The sequence below is a fragment of the Artemia sp. Qi Xiang Cuo genome, chromosome 11 (genome assembly GCF_049724085.1).
Source record: "Artemia sp. Qi Xiang Cuo chromosome 11, ASM4972408v1, whole genome shotgun sequence".
In the NCBI taxonomy this organism is placed as follows: domain Eukaryota; kingdom Metazoa; phylum Arthropoda; class Branchiopoda; order Anostraca; family Artemiidae; genus Artemia; species Artemia sp. Qi Xiang Cuo.
The window spans coordinates 26,485,879-26,504,552 of record NC_142804.1 but is presented as its reverse complement, the minus strand read 5'-3'; the positions used below and the strand labels follow the sequence as shown (position 1 = coordinate 26,504,552).

Genomic DNA, 18,674 nt, shown 5'->3' with positions numbered 1-18,674 from the left:
GAAAAGGTGAGGTAGGTCATTATTGGCCTTGTTAGGAAATGTTGTCGTTTTTTTCGGGGGGGGGGGGTAGAGAGGGGACTGGAAAATGCTATAAGGATTTTGGTTTTCAGTGTGTTTAAAAAAAAATATACGTTATGTATATATATATATATATATATATATATATATATATATATATATATATATATATATATATATATATATATATATATATATATATATATATACAATACGCCGTATTTAAACATCAGAGAACCCGGTTGCGATGCCTTCAGCCGCGTAGATGATCAAAAGTCACGCAGAATTTCCATCCTTATGAACAATCATACCCCTTTTCCATTCACCCGAAATTGTCAATAAGGACTTATTCAACAAAACAACTGTTGATCGAAATTCTTGACTAAATATTCAAATTTTTTCTAAAATCTTGATTACAATCTAAAATTTCAACTCTTAAGTAGAAAATCTGAAAAATCGGGACATTGCCAAAAAATTTGTAGCTATTGTCATATACAATTTATCGGCAAGAAACTGGGTGGCTATGGGGCCGGTACCCAGACCATATCTAGGTTAGGCCTGGACATGATTTGAAAGAAGATCATAATTTTTTTTCAACTAACAGTAAGGAGTAATGTTAGTACTTAAAATGAGCAGATATTATTCCATATATGAGAGGGGCTGCCCCCTCCTCAATTCCTCGTTCTTTACGCTAAACTATGACTTTTTGTCCCATTTTTTTGAGAACAACTGCTGAAACACAAGGCCGTTAAATTGGACTAAGAAGCTTTTTTAGAGTACTAAAAAACTTTAACGTAACGAGCATGGAGTTGAGGATAAGGCAACCCCCCTCATATATGGAATAATTCTGTTCGTTGTAAGTTTTAATATTGCTCCTTATTTTCAGTTGAAAAAAAGCTTGTTTTTTTTATTTATTATATGCAGAAGTGAGGTAGTCATCATGTGGTGAAGTCCTTACCCGGCTGTTTGAAACCTATACACGAAGTTCAAATTTTTATGATGATCATTCTTTTCAGTTTTCATCAAAATTACACGACGAAAGACTTTTGGGTACTTATCAGATATTGTTCTACAAATAAATATGTTAAATTTAAAACTTCAAAATAACGCAACAACGATCTTTGATTTTTCGGTTATATTTGAACCTATGATGAAAAAATTGGTTAGCAGAAATAAGTCAACTAATTGTTGAACATTTGAAAGGTTTATAATTAGAATTGCGGGAGTATTTTCCCAAGCCTGGCAACATGAATGATAGACTTTTAGATCCATTTGAAGACGGGTACTTCAAAGTAGCTAATTTGTCCATAAATAAAGAAGGGATTAGTTGAATTGTCAAACAAAACCACTTTGAAATCCCAGCTGACAACAAAAAAAAACTTGGGCATGAGATTCTAGGCATCCATTAACAATGAATGTGGGCTCATTCTGATAAGGCACTCAAGTATTGTTGTCGTTTACCAATACGCATATACTGGAAGGCGCTTTCTCTTCGTCGTTTTCATAAGATATAGATGCCGGAATAAGTAGAATGCTGTCCTAGATTAAGATTGCAGTTAGCCTCAGTGGAATCCGATATGAATGAATTATATGCCACAAGGATAAGGATCACACTGAATACAGATATATGTCAAATAAAACACTAATTAGCAATTTTGTATTATTTCTGTATTGTTTAGTTTTTTTTAGAATTTGCGCATATTTGTATGAAATGTGAGCATAAATATACTCGCTTCTTCTATAATAAAAATAGGAAACCTTTTAATTTCAATCTATTCCCATATCTAAAAAATGTAAAGCGATGGAGGTGGGGGGGATACGAAGTATATAACTGACTTGATAAGAGGTAACCTACGGTAATTGAAAATTTTTGGGAACCACTGATCCAGTGGCGTTGTTTCGGGGGGCAAGGGGGCACTTGCCCCCCAATGATTCGGAGACAAAACTATTATATTGCCCAGGCCCCTTGACTCTCCGGATGGAGAGCCCTCTTGTCCCCACCAATAAAAATGCCGGAGCTATGCCCCTGCACTGATCCATACAAATCGTACAAACTTTTTTGATTTTTAAGATGCAAAACTTTTTAATTCTGTGATGGTCCAGTGGATTCATCCCTGCTTGACCATATAGGGCCCAGGATTCGATTCCAAGTGCTGCAGGGCTGCAATTCCATGAAGACTGCATTAGTGTCCCCAAATAATCAAAGAAGAAGAAGAGGAGCTACCCCACCCCTTATCCCCTGATCTTTACACTGAAGTTTTATAAGGCTATGCTGAAATCGCTTATGAGTACAGCAAATGTAGATATGGAGTAATCGTGAATGTTCGTTTGCCGATTATTTTTTAAAACATGTGAACATAAAATTTTGCTGTTTAAGTAAATACACGTCAACAAGCGCTTCCAGTCTTGAAGCGTTGTGAAAAATACTTACATAACATTTTTAGCGTAACATCTGTAGTTTATGCTGTATCTGTGTAGTTAATGTGTATGTGTAGTAACATTTGAACTGAAAATTTTGTCGTTTAAAGCAAATGCACGTCAATAAGCTCTTCCATTCTTGAAATATTATGAAAAATACTTTTTGTAACATGTTTAGCGTACAGAGAGGGGGTCTTCTTCTTCTTCGGATTATTATGGTGATGCCTCTGTATAATCTCTTCACTAGAATCAATTTCTAGTCCGTGTGGTGGGTTGCTGCAGCTGAGATACTGCCCAGCAGAGGTTAATATCGCTGCGCCACCATCGGATGAGAGAGGGGATTCCCTCATATGCGGAATAATTCTTATTATTTATGCAAATATATCTGTAGTTTATGCTACATATATCTGCATCACTGGATCAATTAAGCTGGCTTGTGATATTTCCCTATATTTGTAGAATTCGGTAGAACTAGGGCCTTACAGAAAACTGAGACTGCTTGAGTTTTTTTTCTTCAGGCTTCTTAAGGACTTTTCTTCTCCTAATATTTTTTTTTTTATTATTATTATCATGGTTCCTGCGTCAGATGCAATACCCATAGTAACTTAAAATTATGAAAATTGTTCTGAAAAAACCTATCTAGTGAGGAAGAATTGTCATTTGAAGCTGATCCAGGAATGGTATCTGGTTATTTTGGTTAATCTTAATGGTAAGTGCAAAAACAAGTATATGGGGATTTTGAAAAACCACTTCTGAAAAAAATAGTCTGTAATCCCTTGAAAAAGATGTCAGTGTCGAATCCAAACGAAAGCTGCACTGTTGGAATCACCAATGCCGAAAACCCTCACAGAAGGAAAATTTTAGTCCTCCATCTTCACCAACAAGGAAAAACACCTTTTCCCTTGATAAAGTGAAAATACAAAACCGACGTAACCAAACAGGACTAGGAGCAGAGAATTTTTTAAGTAGCCTGCAGATAAAATATAAAAAAAACTCAAGTAGGCTCACTTTTTATTGAAGCGCTGGTTCTACACAATTGTACATATATAGGGAAATGTCACGGGTCAGTTTATTTTACCTAGTATTGCAGATATATGTTTCATAAACTACGAAGCAATCATTTTTATGTTCATTTAAAATTTGAGTTTCCCTCTTTACTTCCATCAGCAAACCTGTTTTTGTTTTTTTTTAAGTTTGTTCTTTTTTAGTCTTTGAAAATATGCACAATAAATCTTACAAAAGGATCTTTGTCTAACTTAGATGAAGAAACAAAAGCATTAAACATATGTTTTATTTCGTACCTCTCGTAAACTTTCCCTGGGCTCGAAATACAGTTTTTTTTTATAATGTTTAAATAGATTTTGTATCTTGGAATATTCAAGCTACAGCCTTTTTACCTTTTCGGGGTAAAATTGTTTCTTTGTGCCACACAACAGTACAAAGTGCATTTTGTTGTGGCACAGTTTTATCGCTACATAAAAGTAGTGCTTGAACCTTTAATCTCCGTTGGAACGAGCCTTGTCTTGATTTTCTGTAACCATATGTTCATTGATTCACACCTGGGAAAAGACCACTCTTTTGTATTCTAAACATTTCATGAAGTTGGAAATTATTTTGATGAAAAATAGAATATGCGACTTCAGTTTGGTTGTATTCATAATGATTTTCTCTAATATCTGGATTTTTTTAGGGCTATCGGGAATTTTTGTTGTTCTTCTTTTTACTTCCCTAATCTTGAGGTGTCGTGCAAAATATGTGATTTTATGACAATTGTAACTGACACCGAACTGACGCAAGTCGCTCATGCAATTGGATTCGTTAGTTGAAGATCTATTCATTCACTAAGCCAGAATTATAATATTTCTCAAACTCGTTGAGAATGATGAAAATTTGCTTTTAAAAAAATTAGACATCTTTTTCGAGACTTTTCAGCCAATTTTCAACGTAGTTTAAATAAAAATTTGTAAGATGTAGTTCATTTGATAGATGAAGCTGAATATTGTCTGTCAAATGATATTAAAACTCATTGTTCTAATTGTTCTTCTCTTTTTTTCAAGGGACATTCTAAACCAGGTCGACCGGCGCATAGTTATGCCGAATGGCTAAACAGATTTGACGAATGTAAAGAATTTATGACTAAACTGAATCATTTGGATTTCCTTGATGTTATTGACAGCCTTTGCTTCAGTCAAAAGGCGACAGAAACGATCCCAGTACAGACAAGATGTGACTTCTTAAACAGAGGCTTAAAATCTGTTCGTCAAATAATTGGTAAACTAGCAAAGGAATTCAAAGAAGAAGAGATGTGAGTCCGTTCTTCTTTAGTTAGCTTTTCAAATCCATTACCAGACCGATTAATTAAATCATAATTATTCATTATCTTCATTCATCTAATTCATTAACTGTGCTTCCAGTTTCGAGAAGAAAAGCGACGGGTTCTAAACTGGGCCAGGGCCAATATACTCAGCGGGAAGGTGAGATTGCTTGTCAAGCATACATATATTTCTGTTAAAATTGGGAGAGGAGAGGGGTGTAGCGGTGCTTTTGGAAATATTTAAAATAATAATAAAAGGAAAAAAGTTCAGCGAACTTCAGGCAGGGACTTAGGGAGACCCTCGGACTTTCAAAATGTCGAGATTTTCATTACTAGATAAAATAAACAAGCAATTCAAGCACAAAACTTGGATAAAATTTGAATAAGGAAAGAGAAAACAAGTTACTAAACTAATGTAATCCTACTTTTATGTATTTGAACAGAAAACCTCCCAAAAAAATTACAAATAAAAAGAGATCTACAGAAAAGTATTTAGGGTCCTCGACAAAAGAAAAAAAAAATCCAAACGCAATGAAGATGTTACTGGCGTCCGACTATCCATTATCGCCATGGTTTTCTATCCCGTATAAAAAATTGTTAGCATTTCCCATAATTCTGTGCAAAATTAATTGCTTAATGGTATACTACCAAAAAAGTAAAATGAAAATAATTCGTTTGAGAAACTTTTACAAAAGCCATATCCCAAAAATGTAAACAAAAACACGCTCTTACTAACTAAATTAGACAATTTGACATTGTCCCCTTTAATACCGGTTTTCCTATTTCTACTAAATAATGAGGTGACCTAGATTGCATTATGTGCTATGACACATATTTTCTCCTTCAACAAAAATCAAACGTCTTAAATGAGAAAACTCCCTACACAGATGAAAAAATGCCCCAAGTCATGATCCTTCTCCCCACATAAGTGGCCTCTTATTCTAGGCTTCAAGACTTTACCTCATTCTCCCTGGATCCTTGCCAAAAATTGGGTGGCAATTAGAATAGAATATGATTTATTGGTTAAAATAGCACAAAATCTAGCATAAGCACGTCAGAATTACCATAACAAAACAAATGTTATGTGATAAACATAAAACAAAAAATTGAATCAATAATAAAACAGATGTCAGGGGAAAAGTTATATCAATTATTAAAATAGGAAACAAAATAGGGGACGAAAGAGTTTTTGTATCTCATGGTCAACATTTGGGGATACAGGTCCAGTTGGGTATTTGGAGCTCTAAGAGCATTGCGCCTTGTATTAGGAAGGGTTGGGGGATTTTCTTTAAAGGGAGGGAGAAAACGTCGATGATAGTCAGAATTAAGGCACTTGAGACCAAAGTTCATGGTAAGGATGTGACGTCGTGATTCCAATGTAATAAGTTCAAGTCTAGCCAAACCTTCATTGTATGTAGTTTAGGCCGTCCCCAGAATAATTTTTACTGCTCTTTTTTGAATACTTTCAATTTTAGAACATTGGTCTTTGGTCAACCCAGGGTGCCAGACAGGGCAAGCATATTCCAGACAGGGTCTTATATAGGAACAGTAAATTATTTTAAGGTTTTGGATTGATATGGAGAAACGTTTGAGAAGAGAGAAAGATTTAAGGAGAAAACAACCTGACTTAAATAAGTGGGAAATGTGGGAATTCCATTTAAGGTCATTGTCCAACTGCACACCAAGCAGTTTAACAGTATTTAAATTTGGTATGCAAAGGTAATTATTGATAGGGGGTATATTTTTTAAAAAAGAGAATAACATGAAACTGCTTTTGGGTATGCTTAAGTTGAGTTTAACATTGTCAAGATCATTCTTTAAATTGTTAATTAGTGAATCGAGTCTAAAATTCAAAGTATTAGATGTTTGACAAAGGTTCAGTAATGTCAAATCATCCGCAAATTTAAAAGAGTTGTCAAAACTTGGTAAAACATTATTAAAAACTATTAAAAAAGCTAAAGAACCTAACATAGTCCCTTGAGGTGCTCCACAGGAAATCGAGGAAAAACCTGATGAATCCCCGTTAGAGAGCACTACACATTGCTCACGGTCAGACAAAAAGCTAGTTAACATACGTAAAACAAAATCTCTTGCACCAAAAGCCATTGCATTATCTATAACTGTCTGATGATCCAAATTATTGAAGGCTTTGCTAATATCAGTAAAAACAGCCTCAATGTAGGAACTATTCAACTCAAGGTGTTTGAAAAGAGTATCAAGTATATAAATTAAGCAATGCGAAGTGCTATGATTTGGCCTAAAGCCAAACTGATTGGGTTGATTTTATCATGAATATCGTCAAAAAGGAAATGGTAAATAAAACTTTCAAATACTTTAGAGAAAATGGAGGGTTTTATATATTAATCTTAAGTAAGAGGGAACTTTTGAGAGATAAGTTTTTGGTATATGAGATATGATAGCTCGTCTAAAACACACTGGAAAAATACCATCTACAAAACATTGGTTAAAAATAGCAGTTAGAGGTACACTTAAATACTGGGCAGATTCTACAATCAATTTGGTATATCACCTGGGAATACTGACTTATTTGTATCAAGAGTTTCGAGTTTAAGTTGAGTCTGATGAATTTCAATCACAGGAATGTCACTCACTGCACTGTTGGCCGGCATATGCTGGAGTGGTGGGTAAATTTTACAAATTGAAGCAAAATGATCTTTTATGACATCCGCACCCACTGGGTCACCATTGCTGTCCAGTAAGAAAAATTTTGAAGAGACTTTTCCCATAAGATCTTGGACACTTTTGTGGAATTTCCTGGGGTCCGAATACAATACTTATTGAGCACGTGCACACCATGCTCCTTTCTTGCTTTACGGATTTCGCTAACAACGATGTTTCTAAGCCTTCAAGATTCTTGGAGAAATCCTTCCTTAAAGAGTTTATCACGTTTATTTATTAGGCACAACATTTTTTTTATCTATCCACGGTTTGCTGTTGGATTTGCGAGTAACATTTTTCACTGGAAAGGTGTCACAATATAACTGGAAAAGTTCCAGAGAAAACTTAGAAGTCATTACATTACCATTGGTAAGAAATATGATATTAGCCCAAGATTTGGAACTAAGTTTTACTTTGGAATGGGCGACCTTCTCGTCAGTAATGGGTCTATAAGAGTAACTGATAAATTGCTTAGGGGAAAGGAAGATAAGGGGGTCCAAAAGATGCATAGATGGTCACTTGCTCCTAATGGAGGGGCCACTTTGGGGACACAGTAGTAATCTTCAATGTTGGTAAAAATTAAGTCTAGGGTTTTATCACCGCGAGTAGGCGACTTGACCACTTGATCAAGGCTAAGAGCAGAGCTAAGCCACTTTTGGTCTAGCTCATTAAAATCACCACACAATGTAATTGCAGCATAAGGTTACTTGCAGTGAATTCTGTCAGTATAAAGTTGCAGATATGCCGTCAGCTCCTTCTTAAATCCACTACGAGGAGGGTAATAAATAATACAAAAAATCATGCAAGATACTTCTTTTGGGAGGTTTTTGGGCCAGGTCCATAGCCATAGAACTTCGTTTTTGGAGTTGTTCACTATTTCGGAAAATGAAAGAACCCGATTAGGAAGGGTAGACCGACAAAAAAAAGCTACTCCTTCACCATGAGATAGAGGGATACCATCTTTGTCTATCCTGGGCTTAAAATGGGAAACATAATTTGGAATGGAACAAAAGTCTTCAGTTCCCGACCATGTTTCGATAAGGCAAGCAATATCTATCTAGTTTTTATCAAGATTAATTTGAAATTCATTCATTTTATTTACCAGTGACCTTACATTCGCTAGAAGGATTCTGGGAAAGGTGTAGGAGGAGCAGCAATGTATTAAACCAGGGTTTCTTTATTTGTTATTGTAGACTTGTTGTAAGTTCTTGGGTTCATTTCATGTAAATAACGGGAATGAGGAGATGGACTGATTTGGCAATTTAAATCGGAGGGAGCTGGAACTTAACATGGAGGTCTTCTGATTGGGTTTGTTCGGTGCTTTTGATAATTCGGATTCCTGTCGCTTTTGAGGGTTGGTGGGAACAGTGGGCTGGTGTGGCGAACTTTGTTTTTTGGCTGCTCAATATTCATAGTGATAATAAACGGGAGAGATTTCGACAGTTGATGATAACTCTTTATGGTATTATTAAAAAGTTTTCTGAATGCGCCATAGCCATGATTCAAATGAATCCGGTCACAACCAAAACAACGACCACTTCAAAACTTAAAACAAACTTTCTGGTGTAATAGTTGGCAGTCAGAGATTTTACACTCATCCCCAAAATTAAAACTCTGGCAAACAAGTAGATATATACATTTTTTGCCTTTTTTGCAAATATCATTCCAGGCGAATTTGCATACACCCTTATGTGTAGTCAGTTCATGACCGCTTATCTTGATTGACTTGATCTTTAGTTCGCATTCATTAGTATTCAAATTCATTTTTTCAAGGTCAGATGAACTCTTAATTATGTTATCCCCAAGGTAACTGAACTTTTGAAAAATACAAGTTTGTTTCATCACTTCTTTGTTACAGGAAACAATTGCTTATTTATCCGGGTGGGATTTGTTAATGATAATTTCCTGATTTTGCTCCTCATTAACATCAGACGACTCTGGAGGGATTTCATTTAGACGTGACCTAGGTCTATGATTGCAGATATTTCCTTGCTTATTAATTCTAATTTATCTCTCATTGCTATAAGGGAAAGAAGTGATAAGTCCGATAGAGGATTAGAACAACAATTGTCACAAGTCGTAGTTTCCGTCTGGCAGGAGGCATTAGATTTGTTGGCTTCGAGGTGGTCATTATTACTTGGAAGGTTTGGAGCTAGAGGGGGCGATCGAATTTCCATCACAATGTTGGCCAGGTCATTGCCCGATAGACGACGAGGGGGAGTAATTGGGAGAGGCTGGGGTTGACTGGAATAAGTATCAGCAAAAGTAATTACCTTTTTTGGACTATACTTGTTTAAACTATCCTTTCTCACAGAACAATCTAGGCATAGCCAACTTTTAGACCATTGGAAACGTTCAATTCCAGCACATTGTTCGTGGAAATATGATCCACAGTCGTTGCATATCAAACAGTTTAAAGTTGCCCTGCAGCGGCATTCGGGGCATACTCTCCTAGTCATTCTTGGGGTTTAGGATAAAATGAAGTTTAGTTTCTAATTAAGTTCGAACATAATCCTTTTAATTCACACCTGTTCAAAAACTGGGATTTAATCCTTTTAAAGAATAAATATGTCTTAACAGGTCAGAGACTGACCTGTTAAGCTCAAAGCTGAATCCCTGTCTTAAGTACTTAAAAGGTAACCCCATTTTAAAAGCAAACTCCCATCCAATATTCTTTTATATCCCTGTAGAAGGTAAGACTTGGAGATTTATCGAGAGCTGGTTGCCATAGTTTCACTTCTTGGTCTTTAAGCGTTGCACCGAATTCCTTGAAGAAATGTCCATGATCTTCTGGTCCCTTTCCATTGTCCTATGAACTAACAAATCTATTCTCGTCAGGTATCCTTTTGTTTTTGTGCTTCTCATAATCGTGTGTTACAAATAATTGGTTGTATCTTTTTAGTTTAAAGTGAAATAGTTCAAGATCTTTTAATGCTAGAGTATGCTCAGTGTTTTGTTGGTCCGAAATTGGCTTATAATTTCAAAGTTGAAGGATTCCTAGTTGCTTTGTTACCTTATTTGCCTTGTCAACAACACATAGAACTTAGCAAAAGTCGTACGTGCTTCAAGATAAAGTTGTTCTACCATTCAACTTTAAAGGGAATAGAAATTCAGTAAGTCTATCCGGCTCTGAGGTTCCTTTAGCTAGCAGCCTTACTTACCCGGGCATGCCTATTGGACCAAACCTGAAAGAAACTGTAAACCTGGCTATGAAAAAATATGCTAGTAAGATTCGGGCTGCGTATGCCTCCCTGGCTTCAAACGTGTTGTATATGAGTAGAGCTCACCGTTCTCAGTTATACAATAGCCTAACAGTTCCACACTTACTCGCCCTTGCTCCTCTTTGGTCTTTTTTTAATTGTGGTAAGAAAAAGTAAGCTCATCGGCTTTATTTTAAATTTGCAAAGTATTTGATGAAAATTCCAACTTGGACAAGTAACTCGTTTCTGCAAAGAAAGTATCAATTGGTAAACCCAGCTGGGGTTATTGAGAAGCGTATTTGTGATTTCTCTACTGAATGCCAGAAGTTCTCACGTTTTTGGTCATTTCTGTTTATCCCTTGGTTGTAGTTGTGTGTGTTTTTATTTCTGTTGTTTCTATTTTTGTTTTTCTTGATTTTTACTCTGTCTTTTACTGGGCTCTGCCGAGATTTTTGTGATGGGTTATAAATAAAATGATTGATGATTTATTGATAGTAATAATTTTAATTACTGACAAATAAATAAAAGACGCGGCATTTGATTTACTAACTTCCGTTTTTAGGCTTTTGTGGGAAGAAAACAAGTCGCAGTTGGAATTTTGGCTTTGTCACTTATCTGCTTATTCTTCCGAGGGTGCTGAAAGTCTTCGAAGTGACGAATCCGTTGCATATTTCATAAGGTAAAAGTTTATATTACTGCACTAGATACGGCCTAAAATGTACAATGTAGCACAATTAATAGCGTATTCAATGAAGTGATAGATGATTATTTGCAAGTGTCTTCTTCATCTGTGGCAAAAAACTATACCCCATTCCATTTATACTACATTTGGCTGTAAAAAGCAAAAATGGGTTTTATTAATACATAAATAAATAATAGCAGCAGCTTACTTTGTTGAGTCTGTAACTAGTATGTATCTCGCTAGAAGGTGATGGTCACATAGCAATACAGAAAACAGTACTTGTTCATTAAACGAAGCACACCCAAGAAGTTAGGTTAATCCTAATGAAATATAACCTTCATATACTACTACTACTAATAACTCACCGCAGCACCAAGCCCCTTGAGGCCAACACAGCTGCGCACGTTCCTCCTCCATCCCAATCTATTCAAAACCTCCCTTTTTACACCCTCCCATGAAGTTCCTATTTCCCTTAAATCTTTCTTTATGACGTCCTCCCACCTCAGACGAGGATGACCTGCTTTCCGTTTAGCCCTACACGTTTGGTCGAAAAGGAGAATCTTCAGCAATCTGTCATCCTTAATCCGCACAATTTGCCCTAGCCATCTCAACCTTTCTTTCATTATAGCCCTAGAAAGTGGGATTGAACCATATTTTTCGTACAGCCTACTTTTTGAAATACGGTCAATCAGCCGGGTACCCAGAACAACCCGTAGCCAATTTCTCTTCTTACGCAGTTATGTTGAAAGTTGTATCTATGAGACAGTTTTTCAGTATTTAATCGGTGGTCTTTACTAATTGTTTTGATAAATGTTGTGTTGTCTTTTTTATTCCTGTTTTTTGTCTTTTTCTCTAGTTTGTACTCTGTCCCTTTGTACCTTTTGTATTGTTTAACAAGTTAGAAATAAATAAATTATGAGAACCTAAATGTAAATATTAACCGTATTTAATTTCCGTATTAAATTTCCGTATTAAAAATAAAAAAAAATAATTGAAGTAAAATTGTAAATTTGAATTTACCTTACTGACACCGATACTATTTCGTTGTGCCTCGCTCATTGCTGGAGTAAAAGGTTTTTAGTGAAATTAATTTAAAAAAAAAAACTTTCCGAAAAATAAGTTTTTCAAAGAAAAGTAAAGGCCATTTTTAAACTTAAGCTCAGCAGATACAAATACCTTTTAAAATCCAAACTCAAAACGACCAGAAATTACTATTGAAGAATAAATGAAACCCAAAAGGAACAGAAATTAAATAAACAATCATAGCAAAAAAATACAATAAGGAATAATATAAATAAATAAATAGATATAAAAGCGAGTAATTCTTAGATTGAATATGAAAATCAAGCTTAAAACGAAAAAAAATATTTTGCTACTGATGTATAAATGAAACTTAAAACGAATAGAAATTAAATAAACAATCAATGAAAAAAACATACAATAGATATTAATGTAAATTAATAAATAAATCTTAAAACGAGTGAAACTTAAATTGAATATGCAAATCAAGCTTGAAACGAACAAAAATCACTACAAACAAGAGTTTGGGTATGACCTCCTTCTCTCACTGTAAAAGTCTAAAACCTGCTTCGTCATTGGCGCTTTACTGAAAATTATATGCGTCTTGAACAATCTTGGAAAGTATAAAACATCAAATTGAATATTTGATGCATAATTATATTAATTGTTGAAAGATCCATCAGTTCAAGAATTTTTTTCACTGTAATTATATTTTTATTTTCAATGATGTAAGAACTGGAAAAGAAAATATTTGTAATATAATCCGTTTTCAGTTAAGCGCCAATGATGCAGTAGGCTTTTGGTTTTTATTTACAGGTAGGAAAGGAGGCAGTATCCAATCACTTGTTTGTAGGGAAACTATATTCGTCTTTAACGACTTTAAAAAGAGCTAATAAATTAAACTGAATGTTTGATGTATAATGATATTAATTGCTGAAAGCTCATCAGTTCAAAATCTTACTATAATTTTAATGTTTATTTTCAATATTAAGTACAAAAGAAAACATTTGTCACAAAATTGGTTTTCAGTAAAGCGCCAATGACGCAGTAGGTTTTAGACTTTTACAGTGAGAGAAGGAGGTCATACCCAAACTCTTGTTTGTAGTGATTTTTGTTTGTTTTAAGCTTGACTTGCATATTCAATTTAAGTATCACTCGTTTTAAGATTTATTTATAAATTTACATTAATATCTATTGTATGTTTGCTTGAATTGATTGTTTTTTAATTTCTGTTCGTTTTAAGTTTCATTTATACAACAATAGGAAAATTTTTTTTTTCGTTTTAAGCTTGATTTTCATATTCAATCTAAGCATTAATCGCTTTAAGATTTATTTATTCATTTATGTCGTTAAATGTTGTTTGTTTCTGCTATGATTTCTTATTGAATATCTGCTTGTTTTGGGTTTCATGTATTCTTTAATAGTAATTTCTAGTCGTGTTTTGTTTGAATTTTAAAATGTATTTTTATCTGATTATATTAATTTTAAAATGGTGATTACTTTTATTTGGAAAACTTATTTTTAGGAAAGTTTTTTTAATTAATTTTTGTTCGTTTTTGAATGCAAAAAATTTCAAGTTTTTAAAAATTCTTTATTTCAAAATCAAAATTTAAAAAAAAATCAAATATTCATCAGAGTATCAAAACTGATATCAAAGTAACAATACCAAAGGGAAAAAATGGGTTTGTGTCAACCTCGGAGTCTTTATTATCTGATGCTTGAACTATTTTTCACAAAATTGCTATCTCAAAATTTTTATTGGATTGGTTTGGGGAAAAAGGGCGTGGGGGACTAGATTAAGCTTCGGCCTGTTTTGACTCTTTAAAAGTGAACTAGAACTTTCTGTTTTCAATCAAATGAGCCCTCTCTGAAGTTTATACGAGTATCCTTTCTATAAGAACCATATATATCCCCTGAGTATAACTTACAACGCCTGTCCCTGGGCCCTGGGGGGTTGAGTCGACCCTGGAGTTTTAATATCTGATGGTTGAACTATTTTTAACAAAATGGTCACCTGAAATTTTTATCGGATGGGTTTATCCATACACCCAATCCGATACACCCAAAGGCGTGGAGGGGCTAGTTGCTCTCCGATCTTTTTCACTCTGAGAAAATGAACTACTACGTTTAATTTCCATTCAAATGAACCCTCTCTGAAGTTCATACGAGCATACCTTTCATAAGAACCATATATGCCCCCAGAGCAATACTTACAACGCCTGCCCTTGCCCTGGGGGGTGGGCTGTGTTGACACAGGAGTTTTTCTTATCTGATCTTTGAACTATTTTTAACAAAATGACTACCTCAAATTGGGGGGGTGGTAGTTGCCCTCTGATCACTTTTGACTCTTAAAATGGGCACTAGAACTCTCGATTTCCGCCTGATTGATCGCCCTTTGAAGTTTATACGGTGGCCCCTTGCTCAAGAAGTGCACCTGGGGAAAAAAATAATAGAAATGTGGAGGGAGGCTAGCGAACTTTCGGCCACTTTCCACTCTTAAAAAGTGAATTACGACTATCAATTTTCAATCAAATGAATCCTCTATGAAGATTATACGAGCATCCCTTCCATTACAACCATATATGTCCCCAGGGAATAATTTACAACGCCAACCCCTGGGCCCTGGGGGGCTGCGTCGATACCGGAGTTTTTTGTTATCAGAACTATGAACTATTTTTAACAAAATTTTTGTCTCAACATTTTTATCAGATGCATTTAGAGCGTGGAGTTGGGGGAGGGCTAGTTGCCCTCTGATCTCTTTTGACTCTTAAAAAATGAACGAGAACTTTCAATTTACAATCAAATAAGCCCTCTCTAAAATTTATGTGTGCATCCCTTCAATAAGAACTATATATGCCCCCGGAGCATTACTCATAATGCCGGCCTCCGGATACTGGTGGGTTCCGCCAACACAGGAATTTTTCTTATTTGACCTTTCAACGATTTTTAATGAAAAGGCTATTATAAAAATTTTATCGGATTGGCTTGGGGAAAAAAGGGTGTGTATGGGGGGAGGAGGTTAGTTGCCCTCGCATATCTTTTGACTCTTAAAAAATTGAACTAGGACTTTCGATTTCCAATCTAATGAGCCCCCTCTGAAGTTTATACTAGCATACCTTTCATAAGAACCATATACGCCCACAGGACAAGATTTACAACGCCTATCCCCCAGACTCTCGGTGGCGTGTTTTTTATCTAATTTTTGAACAATTTACAAAAAACAGGCTATATCAAAATTATTAGCGGACAGTTTTGGGGAAAATAGAGCGTGGGGGGAGGGACTAGTTTAACTTTCTTGACTCTTAAAAAGTGAACAAGAACTTTCAATTTACAATCAAAGGAGCCATCTATGAAGTTTATACGAGCATTCCTTTCATAAGAACCATACATGCCCTTAGGGCATAACTTTGAACGCCTTACTCTGTTCCCTTGGGGGTTCTATTGACGCCAGATTTTTTCTTATCCGACCTTTGAACTATTTTTAACAAAGTGTCTATTTCAAAATTTTCGTCAGATATGTTTTGAAAAGAAGGCGTGGGGGGGCTATATGCCCTCAGATCTCTTTTGACAATTAAAAAGTGAGCTCGAACTTTTAATGTCCAATCAAATGAGCCCTCTCTGAAGTTTATACGAGCATCCCTTTCATACGAACAATATATGCCCCAGGGCATAACTTAAAACGGCTGCCCCTGGGCCCTGGGGGGTTGTGATGACACCTGAGTTTTTGTTATCTGACTTTTGAGCAATTTTTAACTTAATGGCTATCTCGAAATTTTTATTGGATGCATTTAGGGGAAAAGCCGCATGGGGGGGGGCTAGTTGCCCTCCAATCTCTTTTTATTCTAAAAACTGAACTAGAACTTTCAATTTCCAATCAAATGAGTCCTCTCTGAAGTTTATACGAGCATTCCTTCCATAAGAACCATATATGCCATAGGGACATAACTTATAACCCTTGCCCCTGAAGACTGTGGGGGGAGTTTCCTGCTAAAATATATAATTTCGAGAACTTTCAACTACGTTGAACAAAATGGCTATACCAAAATTTTGATTGGATGTGTTTGGGGAAATGGTGGGCGTGGAAGGGGTGTCAGTTGCCCTAAAATCACTTTCGACTATTAAAAAGGGAACTAGCCATTTAAATTTCCAATCGAATGACCCCTTTCTGAAGTTGCTACGACGACGTTGTCTATACAAAACCTTATATGTCCCCAGGGCATAACTTACAACCCTCGCCTTGAGGACTGTGGGGCAGTTGTCATCCTCAAAGACCTAATTTCCAGAACTTAAAACTACGTTTAATAAAATGGCTATCTCAAAATTTTGATTGGACGTGCTTAGGGAAAAAGTGGGAGTGAGAGGGGGGTTAGTTGCCCTCCAATCACTTTCGACTATTAAAAAGGCATAGCCCTTTGAATTTCCAATCGAATGACCCCTTTCTGAAGTTGCTACGACAACGCCTTCTATACAAAACCTTATATGCCCCCAGGGCATAACTTAAAAACCTTGCCCTGATGGTTGTGGGGGAGTGTCCTCCTCAAAAACATATTTTCTATCTGAAAATCAACTACGCTGAACAAAATGGGTATCTCAAAATTTTGATTGGATGTGTTTGGGGGAATGATGGGCGTTGGGGGGGGGGGCTAGTTGCCCTCCAATCACTTTAGACTATTGAAAAGGGCACTAGCCCTTTGAATTTCCAATCGAATGAGCCTTTTTGAAGTTTCTATGACAACTCCTTCTATAAAAACCTTACATGCCCCCAGGGCATAACTGAAAACCCTTGACCTGAGGGTTGTGGGGGATTGTCCTCCTCAAAAACATATTTTTTATCTGGAAATCAACTACGCTGAACAAAATGGCTATCTCAAAACTTTGATTGGATTTTTTTGAGGAAATGATGGGCATGTAGGGGGGGGGACTAGTTGCCCTCCAATCACTTTCGACTATTAAAAAGGACACTAGCCCTTTGAATTTTCAATCGAATGAGCCTTTTTTGAAGTTTCTACGACAACGCCCTCTATTTTTTGGATGTCTCAAAATTTTGAGTGGATGTGTTTGGGGGAATGATGGGTGTGGGGGGGAGGGCTAGTTGCCCTCCAATCAGTTTCGACTATTAAAAAGGGCACTTGAACTCTCGATTTCCAATCGAATGAGCCCCCTTTGAAGTTTCTACGACGACCCCTTCCATATGAAGTGCCTCTGGGAAAATAAATAATAATAATAAGTAAATAATAAAACATTGGAGCCGTATGGCCTTCACTATAGGCAACGCTACAGCGTTGCCTCTGATATCTTGTAAACATCAAATAAGTGTAACCCGTATTCGGCAACCGTTTTGCACCTTTCAGTAAAAATTGCGTATTTGGACATCTTATTCTTCCAGTGGATAAAGAAAATGATACCTAATTGAATATTTTGAGTTGAAACCCCGTGTGGACTTTTTTTCCTACTTCAAATAATCGATAAATCGTTACGTAGAGTTTCAGAAATTGAACTAAGTTTCTATCAAACAAAGCAAAACTTTATAGCGCTAATCTATTCTCCTTGGGACGTAGTGATATTTTGTTCTAAGGTCCATAGAAGTTTTGTTAATGCGCCATTGGCCTGATTCTCTTTAATTCCATAGGTTCCTTGCGTCGTGGCTTGTAATATTTTTTTTTTTGTTATTGCCTGATATTTATCTTATGTGTTTGTCCATATATTTTTTATTACATAATCCCTCTTTTTTGGTCTCTCTGGCCCTCCCTGGCTCCTTCTCTTACTGTAGCTTCATCAATTTCTCACGAGCTGTTTTTTCTTTAGATGCTTAGAATCTTCCAAAGGTGACAGAGAAGCTATACTTTCAGTTCAAAAGGAGATCGCCATCTCTCATTTACATCCAATCGAAACATTAGAAACCATCTCAGCCTTTTTGCCTGCAGATCTTATTCAAGTACCTGAGGATCTTTTGGTCAGAGCCGTCAAAGATATTCTAGAAAAGCTTAGGTCCAATTTTTTTCTTTTGCTTTTTTTCTCTTTCCCCCTATGAATTAGCGCTCTCAGTTTACATAATTCTGTTTAAAACTGGTGACAATGGTGGGATTAAGAAATTTTGATTTTAGATGGCCTGTCTGTGTATCAAAACTTTACTATAGGCTACTAAGGAATGCAGCAATTGGTAGTCTTACATCCGGTAAAAACGCACCGTTTTGTCTTTCTGGGTTGTAAGGTTTACACATCTCTTTCCCTTTTTAATCTGTCGTTTTTTTTCTCAACTTGAAACGCAAAACAAACAGATAATATATTGAAAAGTTTGAAAGGATTTTTTGCCATATACTGATGAACTTTGTTACTAATTACG

At 35.8% G+C, this 18,674-nt stretch overlaps 1 protein-coding gene across 1 annotated transcript in view; it reads left to right on the top strand.

Moving 5' to 3' along the window:
• Positions 1 to 18,674, top strand: part of LOC148946813 (NBAS subunit of NRZ tethering complex-like) — a 211,149-nt gene that overhangs the window by 173,516 nt on the left and 18,959 nt on the right. The window contains exons 18-20 of the mRNA XM_089096616.1: positions 4,494 to 4,741; positions 11,192 to 11,308; positions 18,137 to 18,319. Coding sequence (XP_088952742.1) covers positions 4,494 to 4,741; positions 11,192 to 11,308; positions 18,137 to 18,319 — 548 coding nt within the window. The remainder of the gene's footprint in view (positions 1 to 4,493; positions 4,742 to 11,191; positions 11,309 to 18,136; positions 18,320 to 18,674) is intronic.